This window comes from Hakea prostrata, chromosome 9 (genome assembly GCF_041222555.1).
Source record: "Hakea prostrata isolate BN-2017 chromosome 9, UWA_Hpros_2, whole genome shotgun sequence".
Lineage (NCBI taxonomy): Eukaryota > Viridiplantae > Streptophyta > Magnoliopsida > Proteales > Proteaceae > Hakea > Hakea prostrata.
This window is the reverse complement of record NC_142608.1, coordinates 59,939,806-59,959,678: the sequence shown is the minus strand read 5'-3', so window position 1 is coordinate 59,959,678 and position 19,873 is coordinate 59,939,806. Positions and strand designations below refer to the sequence as shown.

Genomic DNA, 19,873 nt, shown 5'->3' with positions numbered 1-19,873 from the left:
CCATCTAATGCTGTCTAGTACTGAGTTATGTACCCCTGCACATCAAAATTGATAATTGACTCAAGTTAGTCACACTTTTACAAAAGGAAATATTTGGTTTATAACTCATTACAAGTGTCTCATTGTGTGTGGTTTTAGAAATTTCATTTGTGTTAAGTTTTAGATCATGGATCCAAATTGAGGTATTATGTAACATTTTGTTAGGGTTGGGAGTGATTTTGTTAAAGATTGTTTTGTTTTGTTCCTTCCAAACAAAGTTACAGGTGATTATGAAAACTGACACCATCCATTTTTTAGTTATTTTGTCAAGCCTAGGATCTAGAATGAAAGAACTGCATAGATCTCTGATTGATGTTGCATCAACCTTTTTGTTCTGATTCCTAGGGTGCTTTGCTGCCCAAATTCGTTTCGTCCAATCACATAAAATAAATACGTGCCACATAGTTTCCACACTTTTTCCGCACAACTCCCATATTGGGGTCAATGACATCCATTGAGCGAGTGTTTGTTTAACTGGTAACCCTGCATTTATAAGAGCCGACAACAACTTGTTTTCTGTAGTTTTTGGTCCTTTTAAGTTCTATCATTCGTTAGTTTTATTGTTTGTAATTAAAGACTTGAGGTAATTTGGATAGTTCATGGTAGAATATTTGTTAGGTGAAAAAAATCATCACAAAATTTGGATTTGATAATCATTTTCAAAAATAGAATCCATTTGAGTAAAAATCTTTATAAATATCTTTATTGAGTAAATCGTTTTAAGAATCTGGCTTTTTCCTTTTGAATTTAGTAAAGATAAGGTTCTTAAAGGAAGAAAAAAAAAAAAGAAGAATTTATTATAGAAAAATAAAAAGAGTTTCACCTATTGAAAATAAATTGTTAGTTTGCTCCAAACAAAAAATTGGTAATACATCGCTTATATGGAGCTCTTGGCTATCAAGCGGAGTATGGAGAAGGCTCTTGATCTTTAAATCCCATTGATTGAAGTTTGATTTGATCTAAAGGTGGCAATTCATTCTAATTTAGACTCTTACTAATGATATATGTAATGTTTGCATCCTTTGTATATAAAAGCATCCTTACACTCTGAAAAAAAAAAAAAAAACGACACTTGCATGTGCATTGTTTCAATTTTAAGTTTTAAGACACATGTTTAAATCAATGGTCATAAAGTTTCCTATCCAATTCACACCATTTGAGTGATGAGCAGTATACTTAGCACAAGCAACATAGTTGTTGGTAGATAAGATAGATAGAGGATAGTGCTGGAAAAAAAGAATAAGTTTTGGCACTTGTAAACAAATATTCTTACTTTTAATTGATAAATACAAACAAATATTCTCTAGAATAGTGTAAATCAGAACCACACACGGTTGAAGTTCAAGGTTAGGGATGCAGAGAACCGTGTAATGTTCATATACAAGTTAATTAGAAATACAAACTGAGTTATTAATTGAAGGAGATTCTGATTCTAGTATAGGAAAGCTGTGACAGCAGATAGCAGAAGCAGAGATAAGCCACCACTGGTGAGTAAAGCTGGGGCGGGCAGAGCTTGAAGGTGCCGAGGTGGGAGAACCAACAACGTTAACTGTCATCTTCATGTTCTTTTCACAGTAATCGTCCATGCTGCAAAAGAAGTAGTGTTCTCCTGTGGTATTCAAGGTATATTTAGCAAGAACCGGTCCCTGAGCAACGATGGAATCATACTTGTTACTGCAAGAATCATAGTCTGCCTTTGAGAATTCACCAATGCTGTGACCTGATGTAACGTTAAAAGCTGCAGAACAATATACACATCAAATTAGAAAGTTTCACTCAAAAATTTAAGTATTTGCAATCTCAACTTAGCACTTTCTTGCTGCTCAGTTTAGTGAGTCTAGATCACCTTCCCTTCAGGGAAGAGTTATGCATTTTCGTGATGTTTTTTCACTGCACAATAGAGGTGCGTAAAGCCCACCTGGAGCTTAAAGAAACATTAGAAGAACACATACCTCTCTCCTAAGGTGAGTTGATCTAACTCAAATTTTACACACAGAAGAGAAAGATTACCTAGTGTAATGCCGGCGGAAATGGTTAATGAGGAATAGTCAGCCGGATAAGTCCATTGAATATTATACGTGGTCTCACCGGAGGTTCCCTGAAGCAATGCTGATAAGATAAACATGCATCCAAGCAAATAACCCATGCAAGAAGCCATCTTTTCTTTGTGGGATTCCTTCTGTTCAGGATAGCTTGTACGTTCTTCTAGGTAATATTAGCAACGATTGTTTAAAGAATACAAAAATGGTGAAGTAACATTGGGCTTTTATAGAAGAGATTGAGTTCAGGGTCAACCTTTGCAGGTTGGAATGGTTGAAACGCAAAGCTTTGCTTGGATGATACTTTAAAACTAGATGACAATTCATTTTTGTACTGTTAATGACTGAAATGGTCATTCTATATCCCCGGTCTGAACCGGCGGTTGCACAATCCGACCAGGTTCGCAACCTAACAAGGTCCGGCCAGGCGGTTCATGGTAGGACTGACCATACTACTAAGTCTATCCGAATAGCAGTATGAGATGGCCTCATGAAGGTAGACTCCTACCACCCAATAACTGGAGAAGAGAGTTAGTTAGGTAAAAGGACTCTTCTAAAGAGTTACTATCCTATAACAACTCATATCAGGGTTATTCCGAATATAACTCCATCACCATACACTATATAAAGACCTCTGGTAAACACCAAGAGGTATTCATATTTCGGGTGATCAACTACTTGAATTCTCTATTGAGTAGTTGAGATCATATTATTGGTACTGACTTGTTCGTCGGAGACGTACCTCGACCCCCCAAGGTCGAGCTCGTATCTTGCAGGTTCGTGATAGGGAAGGACGAGCGAGATTCCGTATCAACATATACCTTGATTTTTTCAAGTATGTTCTTGCTTGTAACATCTGGTCAAACCAAAAATAAACCAGATTTGATTATTGGATTCTTCACTGTTTTACCTAATCCGGACTATTTGTGAGATTGAGTCAAGTATCCATTCAGGTAAAATTTGATTATTGTCAACAATCAACACAAAGAAATTTTCATCCATTCAAAGTTTTTCTCAATTCTCAGGTCTCCTAACAACAACCATCAAATGGAAGGAAAACTCAAAATGGCGAAAGATAAAGAAATGTTTCAAGGAAGATAATGAAATGGTCAAACACTATTCATTAACTTATTACTTAGAAAAGTCAAAACAAATTTTACATATCAAGAAAGTACTGAACAGTTAAATCTATAAACAAAAATGATAAATCATAAAAGATAAGCTTCACCGGACCTCATTAAACTGATTTTCAGTTTCTAGGGTTTCAATTCTCAGAACATAGTCTCTCAAACTACAAAGAGCAACTGGAAGCTAAAGGGAGAGAATTCTTTTAGTCAATTAATCTCATTTTTTAATTATTTTTTAAAATTTTCTATATAAAAATATATTATATGGGATTAGGTGCATTTTTATTTAATTTTTCATTTCTACCTTTTTTTTAATATAATTTTTATCTTTATTTTTTATTTAATTTCATTTTTTAATATATTCTTATCAACGAGGAGAAGTTAATCCAAAAAAAAAATATAATAATAAAAAAAATCTAATCATGTTTAATGAATTCTGATAAATGATGGAGTATTGGAAAAACCTTAAGGGCATTTCATGATCAAAATTCCAATTATACTATTTTAAATGCTCTTTAATGATCAAAGCACAAAAAAGAGTTTAATTGAGTGTAAGTATCTGTATTAGCATTGTATAATAAATAATAATTGAAGTCAAATTCAAATTATTATTGCAACTAGACGTAATTTTTTTTTAATAAATTAACAATTATTTAGAACATTTAAGTAAAATTTCAAAGTAGAAGGTTTTCAAAAGAAATTTGAGTGATATGATCTTTAGATTAATTATTTTTTTAATTTTTTATAGAAAATTGCATTGGTACCTCAAAATGGAGGCCTTATTTATGTTTGAAAAACATAGACACCCCAAAATTGATTTTCATTAGACACATTAATCCAATTTATCACTGAAAACCGTAAAATCATTGCTATTTTTTTTTTTAATATTTTGATAGGAATATTTTTGGAATTGAAAGAAAATAATAGTGATTTAACGGTTTTCATTGATAAACTAGATTAATGTGTCCAATGAAAATCCAATTTTGGGGTATCTGTATTTTTGGTGTTAGTGCTTTAAGGCTTCCAATTTGGGGTGCTAGTACAATTTGCTCAAATTTTTATATGATATAATGAGTTAAAAATATATTTTTAACTATATTGATTGCTGATAAGAGATAATGCTTCGACCTTCAATGATGTAAAGTATCTAATATCTATTGTATATCCTTTTAATGAATAAATCGTCAAATGAATATGAAATCAACTTGCAAAAATATTGACAAACGAATCATTAGTATTGACCAAAATTATTGGTATTATATCGAAGTCTGGATCACCTCTCGACGCTTTTAAACCACAAAAATGATGTGGGACCCACACCTAAATAATTATAAAAAATTTAGGATTGTAACCTACAAGCGGCCCCTCATGAACTCGTTCTACTTATTTTTGTGGTTAAAAAATGTCGGAAGAGCACATATTGTTCCCTAGACAAGGAGGTGATTTAAACTCAGATGTAATCTATTGTAAGATTGAGAATTTGAGCCCTATTGATTGCATGGTCTAGCTTTGTTCGGATATTTGTTTCTTGAATCCCACGTTTGAATGGATTGCGTGTGTATGCTTTAAAACTAGTTGACAATTCATCCTTATATCTTGATTATTTATTTTCACTTGTGTTCTCCCATGTTGCATCTGCTCAAGTCATAAACAAATTAATTAGCCCACAACAAAAAATAAAATAACCAAAATGACTATTGGATTCTTCACTATTTTATGTATGAACTCTGGCCTTCAAGTTGAATTGCTTTAATGTTTTGCATTTGTGCCATCTACAATTTAGATTGAAAGTTATGGTCGAGAGTTTTTAAACTTTACCCAAAAAAAATAATTTATGTAAAATAAAGAAAAATCAATGGTTGAAATTTTACCTTAACCATAAGTTTTGATCTATCAACTATAGGTTGCGGGATTTTATACATTTATTGCATAGCATCCAAGTAGAGCTCAGTTATGAGACACAAATCTCTTAAGAGATCTGCCAGAGACCAAGTCATATATATGACCAGGGGATTAAAGTTTTCAACACTCAAATATCTATTTGGTAAAATTTGATTATTGTTAGCGGTCAAACACAATTTTTATTTTTATTTTTTTTAGCATTCAAAGTTATCCTCAATTCCCTTATCTTTCAATTCCCTGATCCACTAATAATAGCCATCAAAAGGAAGGAAAACTATTCATCAATTCATTAGGGAAACAAGAGTGGGTCAAAAGCATATTCCACAGATCATCAAACAAAGTACTGAACGAAGAACAGTCACATCTATAAATGGAATATAATCATAAAAGAAAAGAAAGACAAGAACAGTCACATCTATATATGATTAGTGAGATCTAGATAGAGAGAGAGATTCATTCTACCTGAGGATTTGATCTGATTTGAGGTAGCTATCCATTCTGTCATTGGGTTTTTTGCTATTCCTTGGAGAGAGTTGACTTTGATTAATGATATATGAACTCTCACCAAGAGGTCTGGTATGCGATTGATGTCTTCCCTTCAGCATTGTTCTCGCTCATTAGAATGATGCTAATGGGAGTAAATTGTAGAGGATGTAATTTATTTGGATAACATGAGATGAATCATGTCTTTTTGAAATTGACTGATTCTGTTTCAATCTTTCCATCTGATGGAAGTAATTAGACCAATTCATGCGTCGTCCATTCAACGACGATGAGACGGACAAGACGGACACTAACATGAGATGGAGAGGATCCAAATTCCCACAAAAAAAAACTCATGTGTTCATATGACATCAGGTTTTGGCACTTAGCAAACAAATATTCTTACTTTTATTTCATAAATACAAACAAATATTCTCAGAATAGTGTAAATCAGAACCACACACGGTTCAAGTTCATATACAAGTTTATTATAAATACAATATCTCTATAACTGAGTTATTAATTGAAGGAATGAAGGAGATTCTGATTCTAGTAAAGGAAAGCCGTGACAGCAGACAGCAGAAGCAGAGATAAGCCTCCACCGGTGAGTAAAGCTTGGGCAGAGCTTGGAGGTGCCGAGGTAGGAGAACCAACAACGTCAACCGTCATCTTCATGTTCTTTTCACAGTAATCGTCCATGCTGCAAAAGAAGTAGTGTTCTCCTGTGGTATTCAAGGTATATTTAGCAAGAACCGGTCCTTGAGCAACGATGGAATCATACTTGTTACTGCAAGAATCATAGTCTGCCTTTGAGAATTCACCAATGCTGTGACCTGATGTAACGTTAAAAGCTGCAGAACAATATACACATCAAATTAGCAAGTTTCACTCAAAAAAGTATTTGCAATCTCAACTTAGCACTTTCTTGCTGCTCAGTTTAGTGAGTCTAGATCACCTTCTCTTCAGGGAAGAGTTACGCATTTTCGTGATGTTTTTTCACTGCACAATAGAGGTACGTAAAGCCCACCTGGAGCTTAAAGAAACATTAGAAGAACACATACCTCTCTCCTAAGGTGAGTTGATCTAACTCAAATTTCACACACAGAGAGAAAGAGAGAAAGAGAGAAAGAGAGAAAGATTACCTAGTGTAATGCCGGCGGAAATCGTTAATGAGGAGTAGTCAACCGGATAAGTCCATTGAATATTATACGTGGTCTCAGCGGAGGTTCCCTGAAGCAATGCTGATAAGATAAACATGCATCCAAGCAAATAACCCAAGCAAGAAGCCATCTTTTCTCTGGGGGATTCCTTCTGTTCAGGATACCTTGTACGTTCTTCTAGGTAATATTAGCAACGATTGTTTAAAGAATACAAAACTGGTGAAGTAACATTGGGGTTTTATAGAAGAGATTTGAGTTCATGGTCAAGCTTTGCTAGCTCGGAATGGTTGAAACGCAAGCAAAGCTTTGCTTGAATGAACGTTTCTTGGATCCCGCGTTTGAATGGGCTGCGTGTATATAATTTAAAACTAAAACTAGATGACAATTCATTTTTGTAGTTGATGATTTTTTGACAAGTCTTCTTGCTTGTTACATCTGGTCAACTGAGAAATAAATGAGCACAGGACAAAAATAAAGTGACCAGATTCTTCACTGTTTTACCTAATCCAGACTAGTTGTGAGATTAAGGGTTCCAAGTTCCAACACTCAAATATCTATTCAGATAAAATTTGATTATTGTCAACAGTCAACGCAAAGAAATTTCCATTCTCTGCCATTCAGAGTTATCCTCAATTCTCAGGTTTCCTAACAACAGCAATCAAATGGAAGAAAAACTCAAAATGGCGAAAGAGAATAAAATGTTCAAAGGAAGATAAGGAAATGATCAAAAGCTATTCATCAATTCATTGCCTAAAAAAGTCAAAAGTTTCCACAATCAACAAAGTACTGAAAGTCAAAGTCTATAAATGAAAACAATAAATCATAAAAGATAAGCTTTATTAGACCTCATTAAATTGATTTTCAGTTTCTACTTTCTAGGTTTTCAATTCTAGTCTCTCAAACTAGTTTCTCAAACTACAAAGAGCAAATGGCAGGTAAAGGGAGAGAATTCTTTTAGTAGATTAAAGTAATTTATTTTTTGATTTTTTCTATAAAAATTCATTACATGGGATTAGATACATTTTTATTTCCCCTTTTTAATAGAATATTTTTTTACCTGTTTTTTCATTTTTTTATGGATTCTTATAGAAGGAGGGGCAATTAAAAAAATAAAAATAAAAATTACATCTAATCATGTCTAATGATTTCTGATAAATGATGTGGAAGAAAAAAACCCTAAGCATCCTATGATTACAATTTCAATTAAAACTGTTCTAAATGTTTTTCAATGACCAAAGCACAAAACAAGTTTAACTGAGTGTAAATATGTAGACTAGCCTTGTATTATAAATAACAATTTAAATCAATTCAAATCATTATTGCACCTAAGCAAATTTTTTATAAATTGATAATCTTAATTTAGAACATCTAATTAAAATTTCAAAATAGAAGGTTTTCAAGAGAAATTTAAATGATATAATCTATAGATTAATTTTTTTTATAAGACATAATGTATTAAAATATATTTTTAACCATATTAATTGTTGATAAAGGATGATGCCTTGAACCAAGGGGGGTTGGTCCAAGTGGTAAGCAGCTTGGTCCGCTTAAGCAAGGTTCCGGTATCAAATCCTTGTGAATGCAAAAAATCCCCGCTGTGAGACTCACCCACCACAGCCAGGTGTGCGACGCGAGTCGAACACTGGTTTATAAACTGGGGTTGGCAACCAAAAAATAAAAAAAAGGGATGATGCCTTGGCCTTCAATGATGTGAAGTATCCAATATTTATTACATATATTTTTTTTTATATGAATGAATGAATGAATCAAATGATTATGAAATCAACTTGCAAAGAGATTGATAAATAATTGACTAAAATTATTAGGATTATATCCGAGTCTAGATCACTTCCATATGCTTTTAAATTGCAAAAGTGATGTGGGACCCACACTTTTATAATTATAAAAAAAATTTAGGACTGTAACCCACAGTGACCTCATGGACCCTTCTTAATTATTTTTGAAGTTAAAAAGTATTAGGAGAGCACGTGCTGCTGTTTTGCATGTCATGTTCAGATGATTTTTTATTTTATTTTATTTTATTTTAAAGAGACCATAATTGGAAGTGTTTGCTCGACCATTTTTGCTTGATAAGTAATTGGAGACTGTTGGGTGTAGTGAAGCCAACTATTGTTGTGAGTTTGATTGTGTTTAGTTTATTCACTAACTGTCAATCCAATATCACCTTATGTATTAGAAAATGAAATAGACATTCTCAGTTTGCCACACATAAGCAATTACATGGCATTTTGACCAAAACCAACTAATAATCAAAGTTCGAAATATTATACATCAAACCACCCTATTTTTATTAATCTTAAATACCATGAATATATAATCTATAATTTTTTTTAATAATCAGTCCAATATATATAGCTGGTAATGAAGAAATTTGAGTCTTTGAGCATTATTTTGCATTTTGATGTGCTTCCATTCTCTAAATAGACCGCGGAGCAATCATTTTATTCTTTTATTTTTCTACTAGGGTGAAGTCGGAATTTAGCATCGATGGTGGAAGGTAGTGCTAAGAAAAAGTTACAAGACCTCAAATAAAGTTAAAAGATCTCAAACATGATCGAAATTAATGCAACGAAAATAGATTTGCTTGTGAAGGTTTTGTATATGTTCCTTTATCAATTGTCTTTTAATGGATTCCACTCCTAAATGGTGACTGGCTTATATGAAAAGATAATTAAGCTTAGCAGCCTCTTCTAGGCGCACAAAAGATTCAGATATTTTTTGTTCTATATTGTTCTTTGCCCCATAAGATCGATGGGTGACACATGAACTGATTTAATCTTTTTGAAAAGAGACTAATTTTATTTTAGCCTTCTCTATACGCACTTGTTCTTTTCAAACTTTCCATTCGATGGTTACAATTGAACCAGTCCATGCACCGCCTATAGATTAGACCCAGTGCAAGGTGAGATGGTAGGATTCAAAAGCTGATGCTATGTGCGTACGTATGATATTAAATCTTGGCACTTGCAAACAAATATTCTTAGTTTTATTTGACAAATACAAACAAATATTCTCAGTACAGTGTAAATCAGAATCACACACGGTTCAAGCTCAAGGTTAGGAATGCAGAGAAACGTGTAATGTTCATAGACAAGTTTATTATAAATACAATATCTCTATAACTGAGTTATTAATTGAAGGAATGAAGGAGATTCTGATTCTAGTAAAGGAAAGCTGTGACAGCAGATAGCAGAAGCAGAGATAAGCCTCCACCGGTGAGTAAAGCTGGGGCAGAGTTTGGAGGTGCCGAGGTAGGAGAACCAACTACGTTAACTGTCATCTTCATGTTCTTTTCACAGTAATCGTCCATGCTGCAAAAGAAGTAGTGTTCTCCTGTGGTATTCAAGGTATATCTAGCAAGAACCGGTCCCTTAGCAACGATGGAATTATACTTGTTACTGCAAGAATCATAGTCTGCCTTTGAGAATTCACCAATGCTGTGACCTGATGTAACGTTAAAAGCTGCAAAACAATATACACATCAAATTAGCAAGTTTCACTCAAAAAAATATTTGCAATCTCAATTTAGCATTTTCTTCCTGCTCAGTTTGTTAGAGTCTAGATCACCATCCCTCTAAGGAGAAGCATGCATTTTCGTGATGGTTTTTTCACCACACAAAGCTTAAAGAACATCACAGGAGCACATACTCCTCTTAGCTGATCCATACTCAATATTTCATAAAAAAAAGAGAGAGATTACCTATTGTATCGCCTGCAGAAATTGTCAATGAAGAGTAGTTAGCCGGATAAGTCCATTCAATATCATAGGTTGCCAGAGCGGTGGTTCCCTTCAGCAATGCCGATAAGATAAACATGCAACCAAGCAAACAACCGATGCAAGAAGCCATCTTATTTTCTTTGTGATTCTTTCTGTTCAGTAGAACTTGTGCTTGTACTTCCCTCTGGTTAATACTAGCATGCAACGATTGTTTAGAGAATACAAAAATAGAGAACTAGCATTGGGCTTGTTGTGAAAAAGTACAATGCAAAAAAACAAGTAATATATGATAAAAGACACCCAAGACTATAGATTAAACCAAATTAATTAACCAATATTTGAACAAATAAAAGAAGATAAAATTCTAGACTATATTGCAAATTGAAAGTTAAATTGAGATTATTAATTGCAAAGACCATGGGCGATTTCACCATAACAACATTCCCACCCCCCCTCTTATAATTTGAGAAATATTTTCCGATTGATAGTCGAGATTCCTTTCCTATCTATTAGCTCCCAGTACTAATAGAAATCCCAATTCTAACCCACATATTTCTATTGTTACAACAACCAAAATCATTAAACGATTCCCATAACAACACACAAACCAGAAAAACATCCTACATGTAATAATGCACTCCAATGAACTAAACACATAAACCCCCCAGCATTATGATTAACAAACAGTTGATTAGTCCAATTAATCAAAAGCATGAAGAACAATAAAAACCAACAAGGAAACAATATCAAAATTAATTGATAAATCAAAGTGGAATCAAAGATACACATCGATCCCTAAAAAACAAATTAGTCATACTAGAAACAAAAACATTACAATCAAAACACAAAAATCAAAAAAACATCCCAACCACTCCAAAGCCAACCAACGCTCGGTCAACCCCACGCCTCCAACGCCCCAAAACGCCCCCCAGTCCGCCACCTGGATTTAAGACCAAACCAACCCCTCCAAAAACAGCCACACACCAATGACCATCCATAATACTATCAAAACACAGACACCAAAACGACCTATCCTCTATTTGAATTGATTCTTCTTCCTCTTCCTTCACAAACCTAAAAGAAAAAAAAAAAAAACATTTAGTTATGAGGTAGGACTTGAATAATGATTGATGATAATCACAGTAAAAGTAATAAATCTTATAGAATTTGTTAAGAATATATAAAATCACCAAAATTATAGAAATTAAAGGAAAGGGGAAATATTATTTCAATCATATTAGGGTAAATTGATATAAACAATTGTAAATACATGGAAATATAGTTAATTAATCATATAAAATAATATGCATGAAATCAACTTATCAGGGCTTTTATAGAACAGATTGTTGATGGTCAAGTTTTGCTAGCTTGATATGGTTGAAACGCAATGCTTTGCTTGGATAAATGTTTCTTGAATTCTGCGTTTGAATGGATATTTTGTCATGTGTTCATCCAGATTGATTATTGGATTCTTCACTATTTTATGTAATCTGGACATGTGTACTGGGAGATCATGCAAAATGCCAGCCACGTCATACAAGGTTCCAACACTTAAATTAATATACATTCAGATAAAATTTGATTATTGTCAACAGCCAACACAAAGGAATTTCCATTTTCCACCATTCAAAGTTATCCTCAATTCTCATATCCCAAAGTATATAGCAAATGGCCGGTAGGAAAACTCAAAAAGGATAAAGAAAATGAAATGACCGAAAGCTATTCATCAATTCATTAAACTAAACAAAGTAATGAACGAAGAACAGTCACATCAATAAATGGAAAGAATGAATCAAATTTCAAATTATTATACATCCAACCACCTTTTCTTTATTTTATTTTTGGGTAATTTTCATCTAGACCCCTAAGGTTTGGTCTAAGTCACTTTTAGTCCAAAAAAAATCTTTCTTTGCATATGGCTCCCTTGAGGTTTCTAAAAAGGACTAGTTAAGAACAAATCATAATTTGATGACCAAAATACCTTTATGGTGCAATAGTCAAGATTGTATCATATATGTCATTTCAATTTAACAGTTTATATTAAAAAAGAAAATTTAATTTCAATTTTAATTTTTTTATTTTATTTTCAAGGATCTTAAGAATTCAAATTTACAAACTTATACCCTTGATTGAAAATCAATAAAATCAAACACTCTGACCAAATTGGCATGAAAGCTATGGAAGGAGCAGGATTCATTGTGAGCATGTATGATGAAGAGCATATACTCTCTGATCGAGATGCTCTTTTATGCATGCAAAGGCTGGGTCATGGAGGAACATTCTTACTGGGAGAGAACGCTTAAAAGCTGGGTTGTGTTGGAGAATAGGAGAAGGGGACAAGATCAACATTTGGGAGGATAACTGGGTGCCTTCACTTCTCATGTATAGGATCCAGTCAAGGAAATCTCCAGGGTGTAATATTCAGAGAGTTGAAGAGCTCATTGATGAGAGGGAGAGGAAATGGAATGTGATCTTTGCCCTATTCAGCAAAGAAGATAATGAAGCAATCCTAAAAATTAACATCAATCTTTTCCCACAGTAAGATAGTCTCTACTGGGTTGCATCAAGAAATGGTATGTTTAATGTGAAATCGACATATAGAGCCTTATGTAATGTGAGGAAGGAGGAGCTGAAGAAAAAGCCATTGTCTTCGAGTGAGTATAGCTGCACACACATCAAGAAGGAGGTTTGGGATGAAATTTGGAAATTTAGTAATGGTCTTTTCTGAGAATGACATTCTTTGTGAAATCATTTGCTAATGTTTTTTTTTAATAAAAAAATGATTGTCTGAGCACAATTTTGACCTTTTGGTAAAATCTGTACTAAGAACACTTGAGATGATGGATTTTTTTTTATATTTTAAAAAGACAAAAAAATTATTATAAAGGCGGGAAGGAGTTTGAAGTTGCTTGTGAATGAAGTTTTAGTTGAACGTCCTTCTCTGAAGTGCTTTTTGTTCTTGAAAACAACTAAACAAGTCAAAGCTATTTTGCAAAAAACATTCTAAAAAAAAAAATTGGACCGGTTCGTTTCCTAAAAATGAAAGAACGTCACATTTTACCAACGCTTTGGGTGTTCTTTGGCATTCTGAGAATGGAAGAATGCCAAAAACTGTTCCTTGACCTATACCATATGCGCCTTAAGAGGTGTTGGTCTTACCATTAGAGCAATTGCAACATGAAGACAACTATTAAGTATAATTTAAATACATCATCAAGGATAATTAAACTCATGATATCCTCACTAAGTGGCTTTGGTCATTGCCAATTAAGTAACCCTTTGATGATCTTTAAACATTATTTTGCATTTGAAATGATTCCATCCACTAAATTAGAGGGGCAACCCCTTTCTTCGTTGTAATTTTCAGTTAGCTGAAACACATGCAATGGATGGGAGCACAAATTTTGAGTATATGACAGATAAGGAAAAATTCACTAATTGAAATTTTAACGCAGATGCTTCAATGAATGGTGGGAAATTTTCTTATTCAATTGACACCATTTGAGCGTTGAGCAATATACTGGAGCAAGCAACATAGTATAGAGAAGATAGACTCTTCTAACCACGCAAGTGCTGATAGATACATGTAAGACTTGATATACAAGTTGATAAATACAATTATTGAGTTATTAAATAAACATATAATAAAGATGTGCTGATTAATTCTAATAAAGGAAAGCCATGAAAGTGCATAGCAGAAGAAGAAGAGATAAGCCTCCACCGGTGAGTAAAGGGGCGGAGTTGGGAGGATAAGTAATTGCCGGGTTGAGAGGAGCAACAACGTAAACTGCCAATTTCATGTTCTTTTCACAGAAATCGCCAATGCTGCAAAAGTAGTAGTATTCTCCTGGGGTATGAAAGCTATATCTCACTGTACATGGTCCCATAAAAATGAGAGATTGAGTCTTGTTGCTACAGGATTCATAGTTTGCTTTTGAATACTCACCCAAGCTGTAACCTGATGTGACGTTAAACGCTGCAGAACAATATAGACATCAAATTTATTAAGAATTTTCACTTAATAGGTATTTCGCATCTCAATTTAGAGAGAGAGACCAATAATTAAGATAAAACCACAATAGGAAAAACACTTGAGTCATCAAGCCAAACTAGTAAGAGAAGATCATGTGGAAATAATTCAGATTAAGAACATTTAGAAATAAAGAGGCCTAATAGAGAGAGAAAGAGACTTAAGGAATTGACGTTCACCTAGTGTATCCCCGACGGAAAACGTATATGAGGAGTTAGGCAGAGGAAAACTCCATCCAATGGTATAGGTTACCTGAGCGGTGGTTCCTTGAAGCAAACCTGAGAAGATAAACATGCATCCAAGCAAACAACCCATGTAAGAAACCATCTTTTTTCTCTGAGATTATTACTTCTGTTCACTAGCGTGCACTTGTTTCTTCTAATTAATACGAACAAAGATTGTTTAGAGATAACAAAAACGGTGAGCTGATATTGAACTTTTATAGAGAGATTGAGTGATCAAGCTCTGCTTGGCGTGGTTGAAAACTTGAAAAGCAAGCTTTGCTTGGATGCATGTTTCTTTGCTTTGGATGTATGATTCTCGCTTGGTCAACTAAATTATTATTTTTAGGCAACCTCAACAAGTAATTGACTATTCATCCTTGTAAGTGGGGACGTTTTTAACTACTTCAAGCTTTCCATGCTTAGAGGTAAACTGTGAGAGATCTTCCCAAGATGATTAGGCCTATAAATCATGTATGTGGTCTATGTCAAAAAAGAGAAGAAACTGATCATTGACAAATTCAGAGAATATCATCTGTACAACACCCTTGATTTGATTTATGCACGCTGACTAATAATGTGGTGGTATGAGAACATAGGCCATTGAAGGAGAACAATACTTCATGATCAGAACTTAGCACAACCTTAAGGTTTCAAGCTTAAAGAACTTGAACGAAATAGGGGTAAAAGAGCTTAAAAGTGAAGAAGAGAACTGCACCAAATTAAATTTCAATTATTTGATTTAAATTCGATCTGATCTAATTCGATTCAATTAATTCAATTAAATTTGGATTTGGCACTTCAATTACAAATTGACACCCTTACTTAGGATCAAATATCATATGGAAGATACTTGTGCTTCTTTATAACCCTTGATTCCAATTAGAGACAATTTTAGTTGCACAACCCTCAGACATGATTCCTCCAACAGATTATCTTGTTTGCTGCAGATAAGAAACCTTGGATCAATGGTCTGAAACTACATCACCGCTTGCAACCAAGGCCCTATAAGGATTATGTTTTTTATTTATATATATATATATATATACTAGAAAAAAATTACACGTGCAAATGCACGTGACTATATATGAAAATAATAATAATAATAATATAAGGAAGAAAAGAAAGAGACTGTTCATGAAATAATAAACGTAGAAAACAAGATAAAAGAAACAAGGATTTTGATCAATGTTATACAACCTAACTTTGAATGCGTATTTATCTTAAACTTCAAGGTCATTAGTTAATTGATGTGTATAACAATAGATGTTTTATTTTCTTAATCCAAATAAACTTAAAATTGTTGTTTCATTATATCATCTAATGCTTAAGTATTCCTTTGAATTTGTCTTTTTTTTTTTATATTATTTTCTTTGGTTTTTTTTTTAACAATATTCTTTTTAATGTATGACAATTTCAGCTTTGAAATTACAAGAATCTTTATAAATAATGTTTTACTTACAAAGCTATATCAAATAACAAATGAGAATTTAACTATATCAAATTTCTTAAATTGTATGTTAGCTTCTTACTTCTTTTATTGAACTCCACCTCATCATAGAGAATTTAGAGTTCAAACTACATTTCTATAGAGAATTTGGTTTGGTGTAAAGAAGCTGCTTATTCTTTTAACTGTTATTGTAGGTAATAAACACCACCTTTTTAAACTTGCCAATCCTTAAGTCACTGGTTCGTCAATAGGTATTGGATTTTTCATCTTATGCACAATCAAGTAATCATCTTTCGCACTTGACGGAATTTCAACACCATAATTGATGCCCAACTAATTACTTGATGCATTAAAATGAAAGGGCATTGTTTAAATCATGGGTAATTTTCATCTGGACCCCCGAGGTTTGGTCTTGGTCATTTTTAGTCCAGTTTAAGTTTTATTTTGCATATGGCTCCCCCGTAGTTTTAAAAAATAATTAAATAAGGACACACTTAACAAAAATAGTTAGTTTAATAAATTTTGTGACAAAAATATCCTTGTGTCCTTTAGACTTCTTTTTATTATTTTAGTTTTAATTTATTAAAATAGATACTATCAAAACACTTTTCCGTTCACCCTCTCCTCTTCATCACCTCTTAGCTTCTCATCTTCTCCTCCTCAACCTCCAGTGACCCACCTCCATTTTCTATGGCAGCCTTCCCCTGATCAAGCTTTGCATTCTTAGGCAACCTGAACCTTCGCAGGAACTTACCACCACTGCTACGCTCATCACGGTGCCACTGCTCATTCTTCTCTTCCTGCTCCTTGCTCCTCTCTCCACTGATCTGAAGCACTCTCCCTTCTTCCACTTCAACTTTCACTTCTTTCTTCTTGATCCCCAGAAGATCAGCTTTGGAGATATGGGCTTTTGGGGTCTCATTCCAATCGATTCGCGCATTGGCGAATTCTGTTTCGTTAGAGAATTGCGCTCGAGGAACAGATACGGAAGTTGAACATATGAAGGAAAAACTCTCCCACTTTTGAAAGTTTAAAATTGCAAAATCATGCGAATCAGCCCTCAAAGTGCAAAATTTAAAATCCGAAGAAAGAAACAAACGGAATGAAAACGATTGGTGATGCAAGAATGCAGGAATGGGCCCCAGCAAAATAATAAAAAGAAGTCTAAAGGACATAAGGGTATTTTTGTCACAAAATTTATTAAACTAACTATTTTTGTTAAGTGTGTCCTTATTTAATCATTTCTTCAAACCACAGGGGAGCCATATGCAAAAACAAACTTAAACTGGACTAAAAATGATCTAGACCAAACCTCGGGGGTCCAGATGAAAATTACCCTTAAATCATTAAACCAATATAAAAACAATAAAAACTTCATTTGAAAAAATTGATGTACACTGCATGTACAATAATCTTCCTTTCTATTTTGATGACATATTGTTTCAAATGATCAATTCATAATCCATTGGCAAATAGTAGAAAGACGGATCCACATTAAAAACAAAAATTTCAATTGGGTGCTTTAACACTCTAGCAATTAATTTCTCTTGCCATTTAATCCTTTTATTTTAGTTTTTAGTTAATTCAAACATATTTTTGGCATCGATTACATTATGCCTCATGATTGGATTTAATTACACATTTAACTAAAATGTCGTATTTAATTTGCACTGTAGCTTGAGGGGATGCTCAACACTGATTTAGCGCACCTATCAATCTCTTTTCTTGAAGAAGCTGTTTTGCAGGCCATTTTTCCTTAGTATTTCTAAACGTGTATATACATAAGTATATATATTTAATTCTTGCTGTTAGATTTTTTTTTTCTTCTTTTCTATTAAAAGAAACTGTTAGAAGTTAACAGGCACTAAATGGGTGAAGGTTGGAGGGGGTATTTGAAAAGTGTAAGTTAGATTTGAAGGGATGCACAGAGTTTGGTTTAGTTGAGAGGGGGTACATGAAAAAAATCTCTCTCATTTAATTTTAGTTACAAAAGATAGAAGTATTATTGTAGCTGGGGACTTAGATCCTTATCCATACATGGGTTTCATCAGAAAAGTCGTCAGGGATATCTGAAAACAGAATCAATTAAAGATCCGCAATATGATTGAACACATATGAGTGGATGATAATACATTTGTTTGTAAAGTTGTCTGCTTATCTTTTCCCTGTCTTCCAATGACTTCAATTCATGGTTTGAAAAGATAACTAAAGTTACAACCACAAGAGCTGATATGGTCAGTGTACAGTTCGTGTACAAGTTCATAAACGCAATGTCTCTATCAGCACTGAATTATTAATTAAGGATATGGTGTTGATATGACAGAGATGCATTGCTTCTAATAAAGGAAAGAGATGAAAGTACATAGCAGAAGAAGAGATAATCCTCCGCCACCGGTGAGTGAAGGGGCGGAGCTGGGAGGGGGAGGTGCCGAGGTAGGAGGAGCAACAACGTATAGTGTCAACTTCATGTTCTTTTCACAGTAATTGTCAATGTTGCAGAAGAAGTAGCGTTCTCCTGAGGTTTCAAGGGTATAGCTCATCGAACCCGGTCCCATACCAATGGAGGAATCGTTCTTGTTACTGCATGATTCATAGTTTGCCTTTGAGAACTCACCCACACTGTGACCAGATGTGATGTTAAATACTGCAAAACATACACCAAATGAGGAAGTTTCACTTAAAAACTATCTGGAATCTCAATTTACCGTTTTCTTACTACCCAGTTTAGGAATTTGGATTCTTGGTCTACATGGGAAGAAAATTTCACAATCTTTATGGTTGGATTCGTAAGATTTCTTTTTCTCTAAAATCAACTAAAATAATTATTAATGATGCTAAGTTTTATTTGAGCTAATTTATTAGATTCTACTTTGAGATTAAGTACGCGTCAAGAACCCAAGGTCGAAAAATTTACTTCGAATATGGATAGAGAATCCATACTCAAAGTTGAGCACTTGAAGGTGATCTTGAAACCCTAAATAAGCATGTTGGTTCTTTAAGAGAGAGAGAGTTCAGACTTTCACCTAGTGCATCGCCAACAAAAAACGTATATGAGGAGTTAGACGGAGGAAACGTCCATAGAATAGTATAGTTTGTCTGAGCGGTGGATCCTTGAAGCAGAGCTGATATGATGAACATGCATCCAATGAAACAACCCAGGCGAGAAACCATCTTTTTCTCTGTGATTGCTTCTGTTCAATATAGGTTGTACGTCGCTTAGTGAGTAATAGCAACGATTCTCTGGAGAACACAATAAATGGTGAACTCTAGAATTGGGGCTTTATAGAAGAGATACAATGGTCAAGCTTTGCTAGCTTGGAATGGTTGACACGCAAACCTTTAATTTCCGTCATCATTTGAATGGATTGACTGTTGACTGTTCATCATTTGAAATCGTTCCTGAAACAGATCTAATATCCTAAACATGAAGCCCAACTTTTATTTTTTCATTCCATAATTTATCCAAAATAAAGTTATCGATCATTTTTTCATTTTTGACCAAAGATGGGTTCTTGTATTCATTTATTTTAAATAGACAAAATAGAGAATAATAATTGATACAAGAAGGCCGCTTGTTGATTTGGTTGTCTTTTTTCCTTCGTGCATGGTATGGGTACTTATTGCTTATCACGTCCTTTTCATTTTTTTTGTGACAATCTTAGTGCTCTTTACATGAATGTCAA

At 33.7% G+C, this 19,873-nt stretch overlaps 5 protein-coding genes across 5 annotated transcripts; all 5 read right to left on the bottom strand.

Annotated features, from left to right (window-relative positions):
* Nucleotides 1-1,424: 1,424 nt before the first annotated feature.
* Nucleotides 1,425-2,197, bottom strand: LOC149005883 (umecyanin-like). The gene is made up of 2 exons (XM_089136004.1): nucleotides 2,050-2,197; nucleotides 1,425-1,777 (listed from the first exon to the last, which is right to left on the bottom strand). The coding sequence occupies exons 1-2, from the start codon at nucleotides 2,195-2,197 to the stop codon at nucleotides 1,425-1,427; spliced, it is 501 nt and encodes a 166-aa protein (XP_088992130.1).
* Nucleotides 2,198-5,977: 3,780 nt separating this feature from the next.
* On the bottom strand, nucleotides 5,978-6,935 carry LOC149005882 (uclacyanin-2-like). Its single transcript, XM_089167652.1, has 2 exons — nucleotides 6,733-6,935; nucleotides 5,978-6,441 (listed from the first exon to the last, which is right to left on the bottom strand). Exons 1-2 carry the CDS (start codon nucleotides 6,878-6,880, stop codon nucleotides 6,140-6,142), a joined length of 450 nt encoding a protein of 149 aa, XP_089023778.1. The 5' UTR covers nucleotides 6,881-6,935; the 3' UTR covers nucleotides 5,978-6,139.
* A 2,865-nt stretch (nucleotides 6,936-9,800) lies between these two features.
* On the bottom strand, nucleotides 9,801-10,689 carry LOC149005881 (umecyanin-like). The gene is made up of 2 exons (XM_089167756.1): nucleotides 10,472-10,689; nucleotides 9,801-10,233 (listed from the first exon to the last, which is right to left on the bottom strand). Exons 1-2 carry the CDS (start codon nucleotides 10,617-10,619, stop codon nucleotides 9,932-9,934), a joined length of 450 nt encoding a protein of 149 aa, XP_089023882.1. The 5' UTR covers nucleotides 10,620-10,689; the 3' UTR covers nucleotides 9,801-9,931.
* A 6,139-nt stretch (nucleotides 10,690-16,828) lies between these two features.
* LOC149005880 (18.1 kDa class I heat shock protein-like) lies at nucleotides 16,829-17,365 on the bottom strand. Its single transcript, XM_089136003.1, has one exon. It carries the CDS (start codon nucleotides 17,363-17,365, stop codon nucleotides 16,829-16,831), a length of 537 nt encoding a protein of 178 aa, XP_088992129.1.
* A 1,161-nt stretch (nucleotides 17,366-18,526) lies between these two features.
* Nucleotides 18,527-19,361, bottom strand: LOC149005879 (blue copper protein-like). Its single transcript, XM_089136001.1, has 2 exons — nucleotides 19,214-19,361; nucleotides 18,527-18,834 (listed from the first exon to the last, which is right to left on the bottom strand). The coding sequence occupies exons 1-2, from the start codon at nucleotides 19,359-19,361 to the stop codon at nucleotides 18,527-18,529; spliced, it is 456 nt and encodes a 151-aa protein (XP_088992127.1).
* Nucleotides 19,362-19,873: the final 512 nt, after the last annotated feature.

What these genes read in the sequence shown, in the direction of transcription:
- LOC149005883 (XM_089136004.1), bottom strand. Translation starts at nt 2,197, where the DNA reads ATGGCTTCTTGCATGGGTTATTTGCTTGGATGCATGTTTATCTTATCA. An exon ending in TTCCGCCGGCATTACACTAG is followed by an intron (nt 1,778 to 2,049) that starts GTAATCTTTCTC and finishes ATTGTTCTGCAG; the next exon opens with CTTTTAACGTTACATCAGGT.
- LOC149005882 (XM_089167652.1), bottom strand. Translation starts at nt 6,880, where the DNA reads ATGGCTTCTTGCTTGGGTTATTTGCTTGGATGCATGTTTATCTTATCA. An exon ending in TTCCGCCGGCATTACACTAG is followed by an intron (nt 6,442 to 6,732) that starts GTAATCTTTCTC and finishes ATTGTTCTGCAG; the next exon opens with CTTTTAACGTTACATCAGGT.
- LOC149005881 (XM_089167756.1), bottom strand. Translation starts at nt 10,619, where the DNA reads ATGGCTTCTTGCATCGGTTGTTTGCTTGGTTGCATGTTTATCTTATCG. An exon ending in TTCTGCAGGCGATACAATAG is followed by an intron (nt 10,234 to 10,471) that starts GTAATCTCTCTC and finishes ATTGTTTTGCAG; the next exon opens with CTTTTAACGTTACATCAGGT.
- LOC149005880 (XM_089136003.1), bottom strand. Translation starts at nt 17,365, where the DNA reads ATGTCCTTTAGACTTCTTTTTATTATTTTGCTGGGGCCCATTCCTGCA.
- LOC149005879 (XM_089136001.1), bottom strand. Translation starts at nt 19,361, where the DNA reads ATGGTTTCTCGCCTGGGTTGTTTCATTGGATGCATGTTCATCATATCA. An exon ending in TTTTGTTGGCGATGCACTAG is followed by an intron (nt 18,835 to 19,213) that starts GTGAAAGTCTGA and finishes TATGTTTTGCAG; the next exon opens with TATTTAACATCACATCTGGT.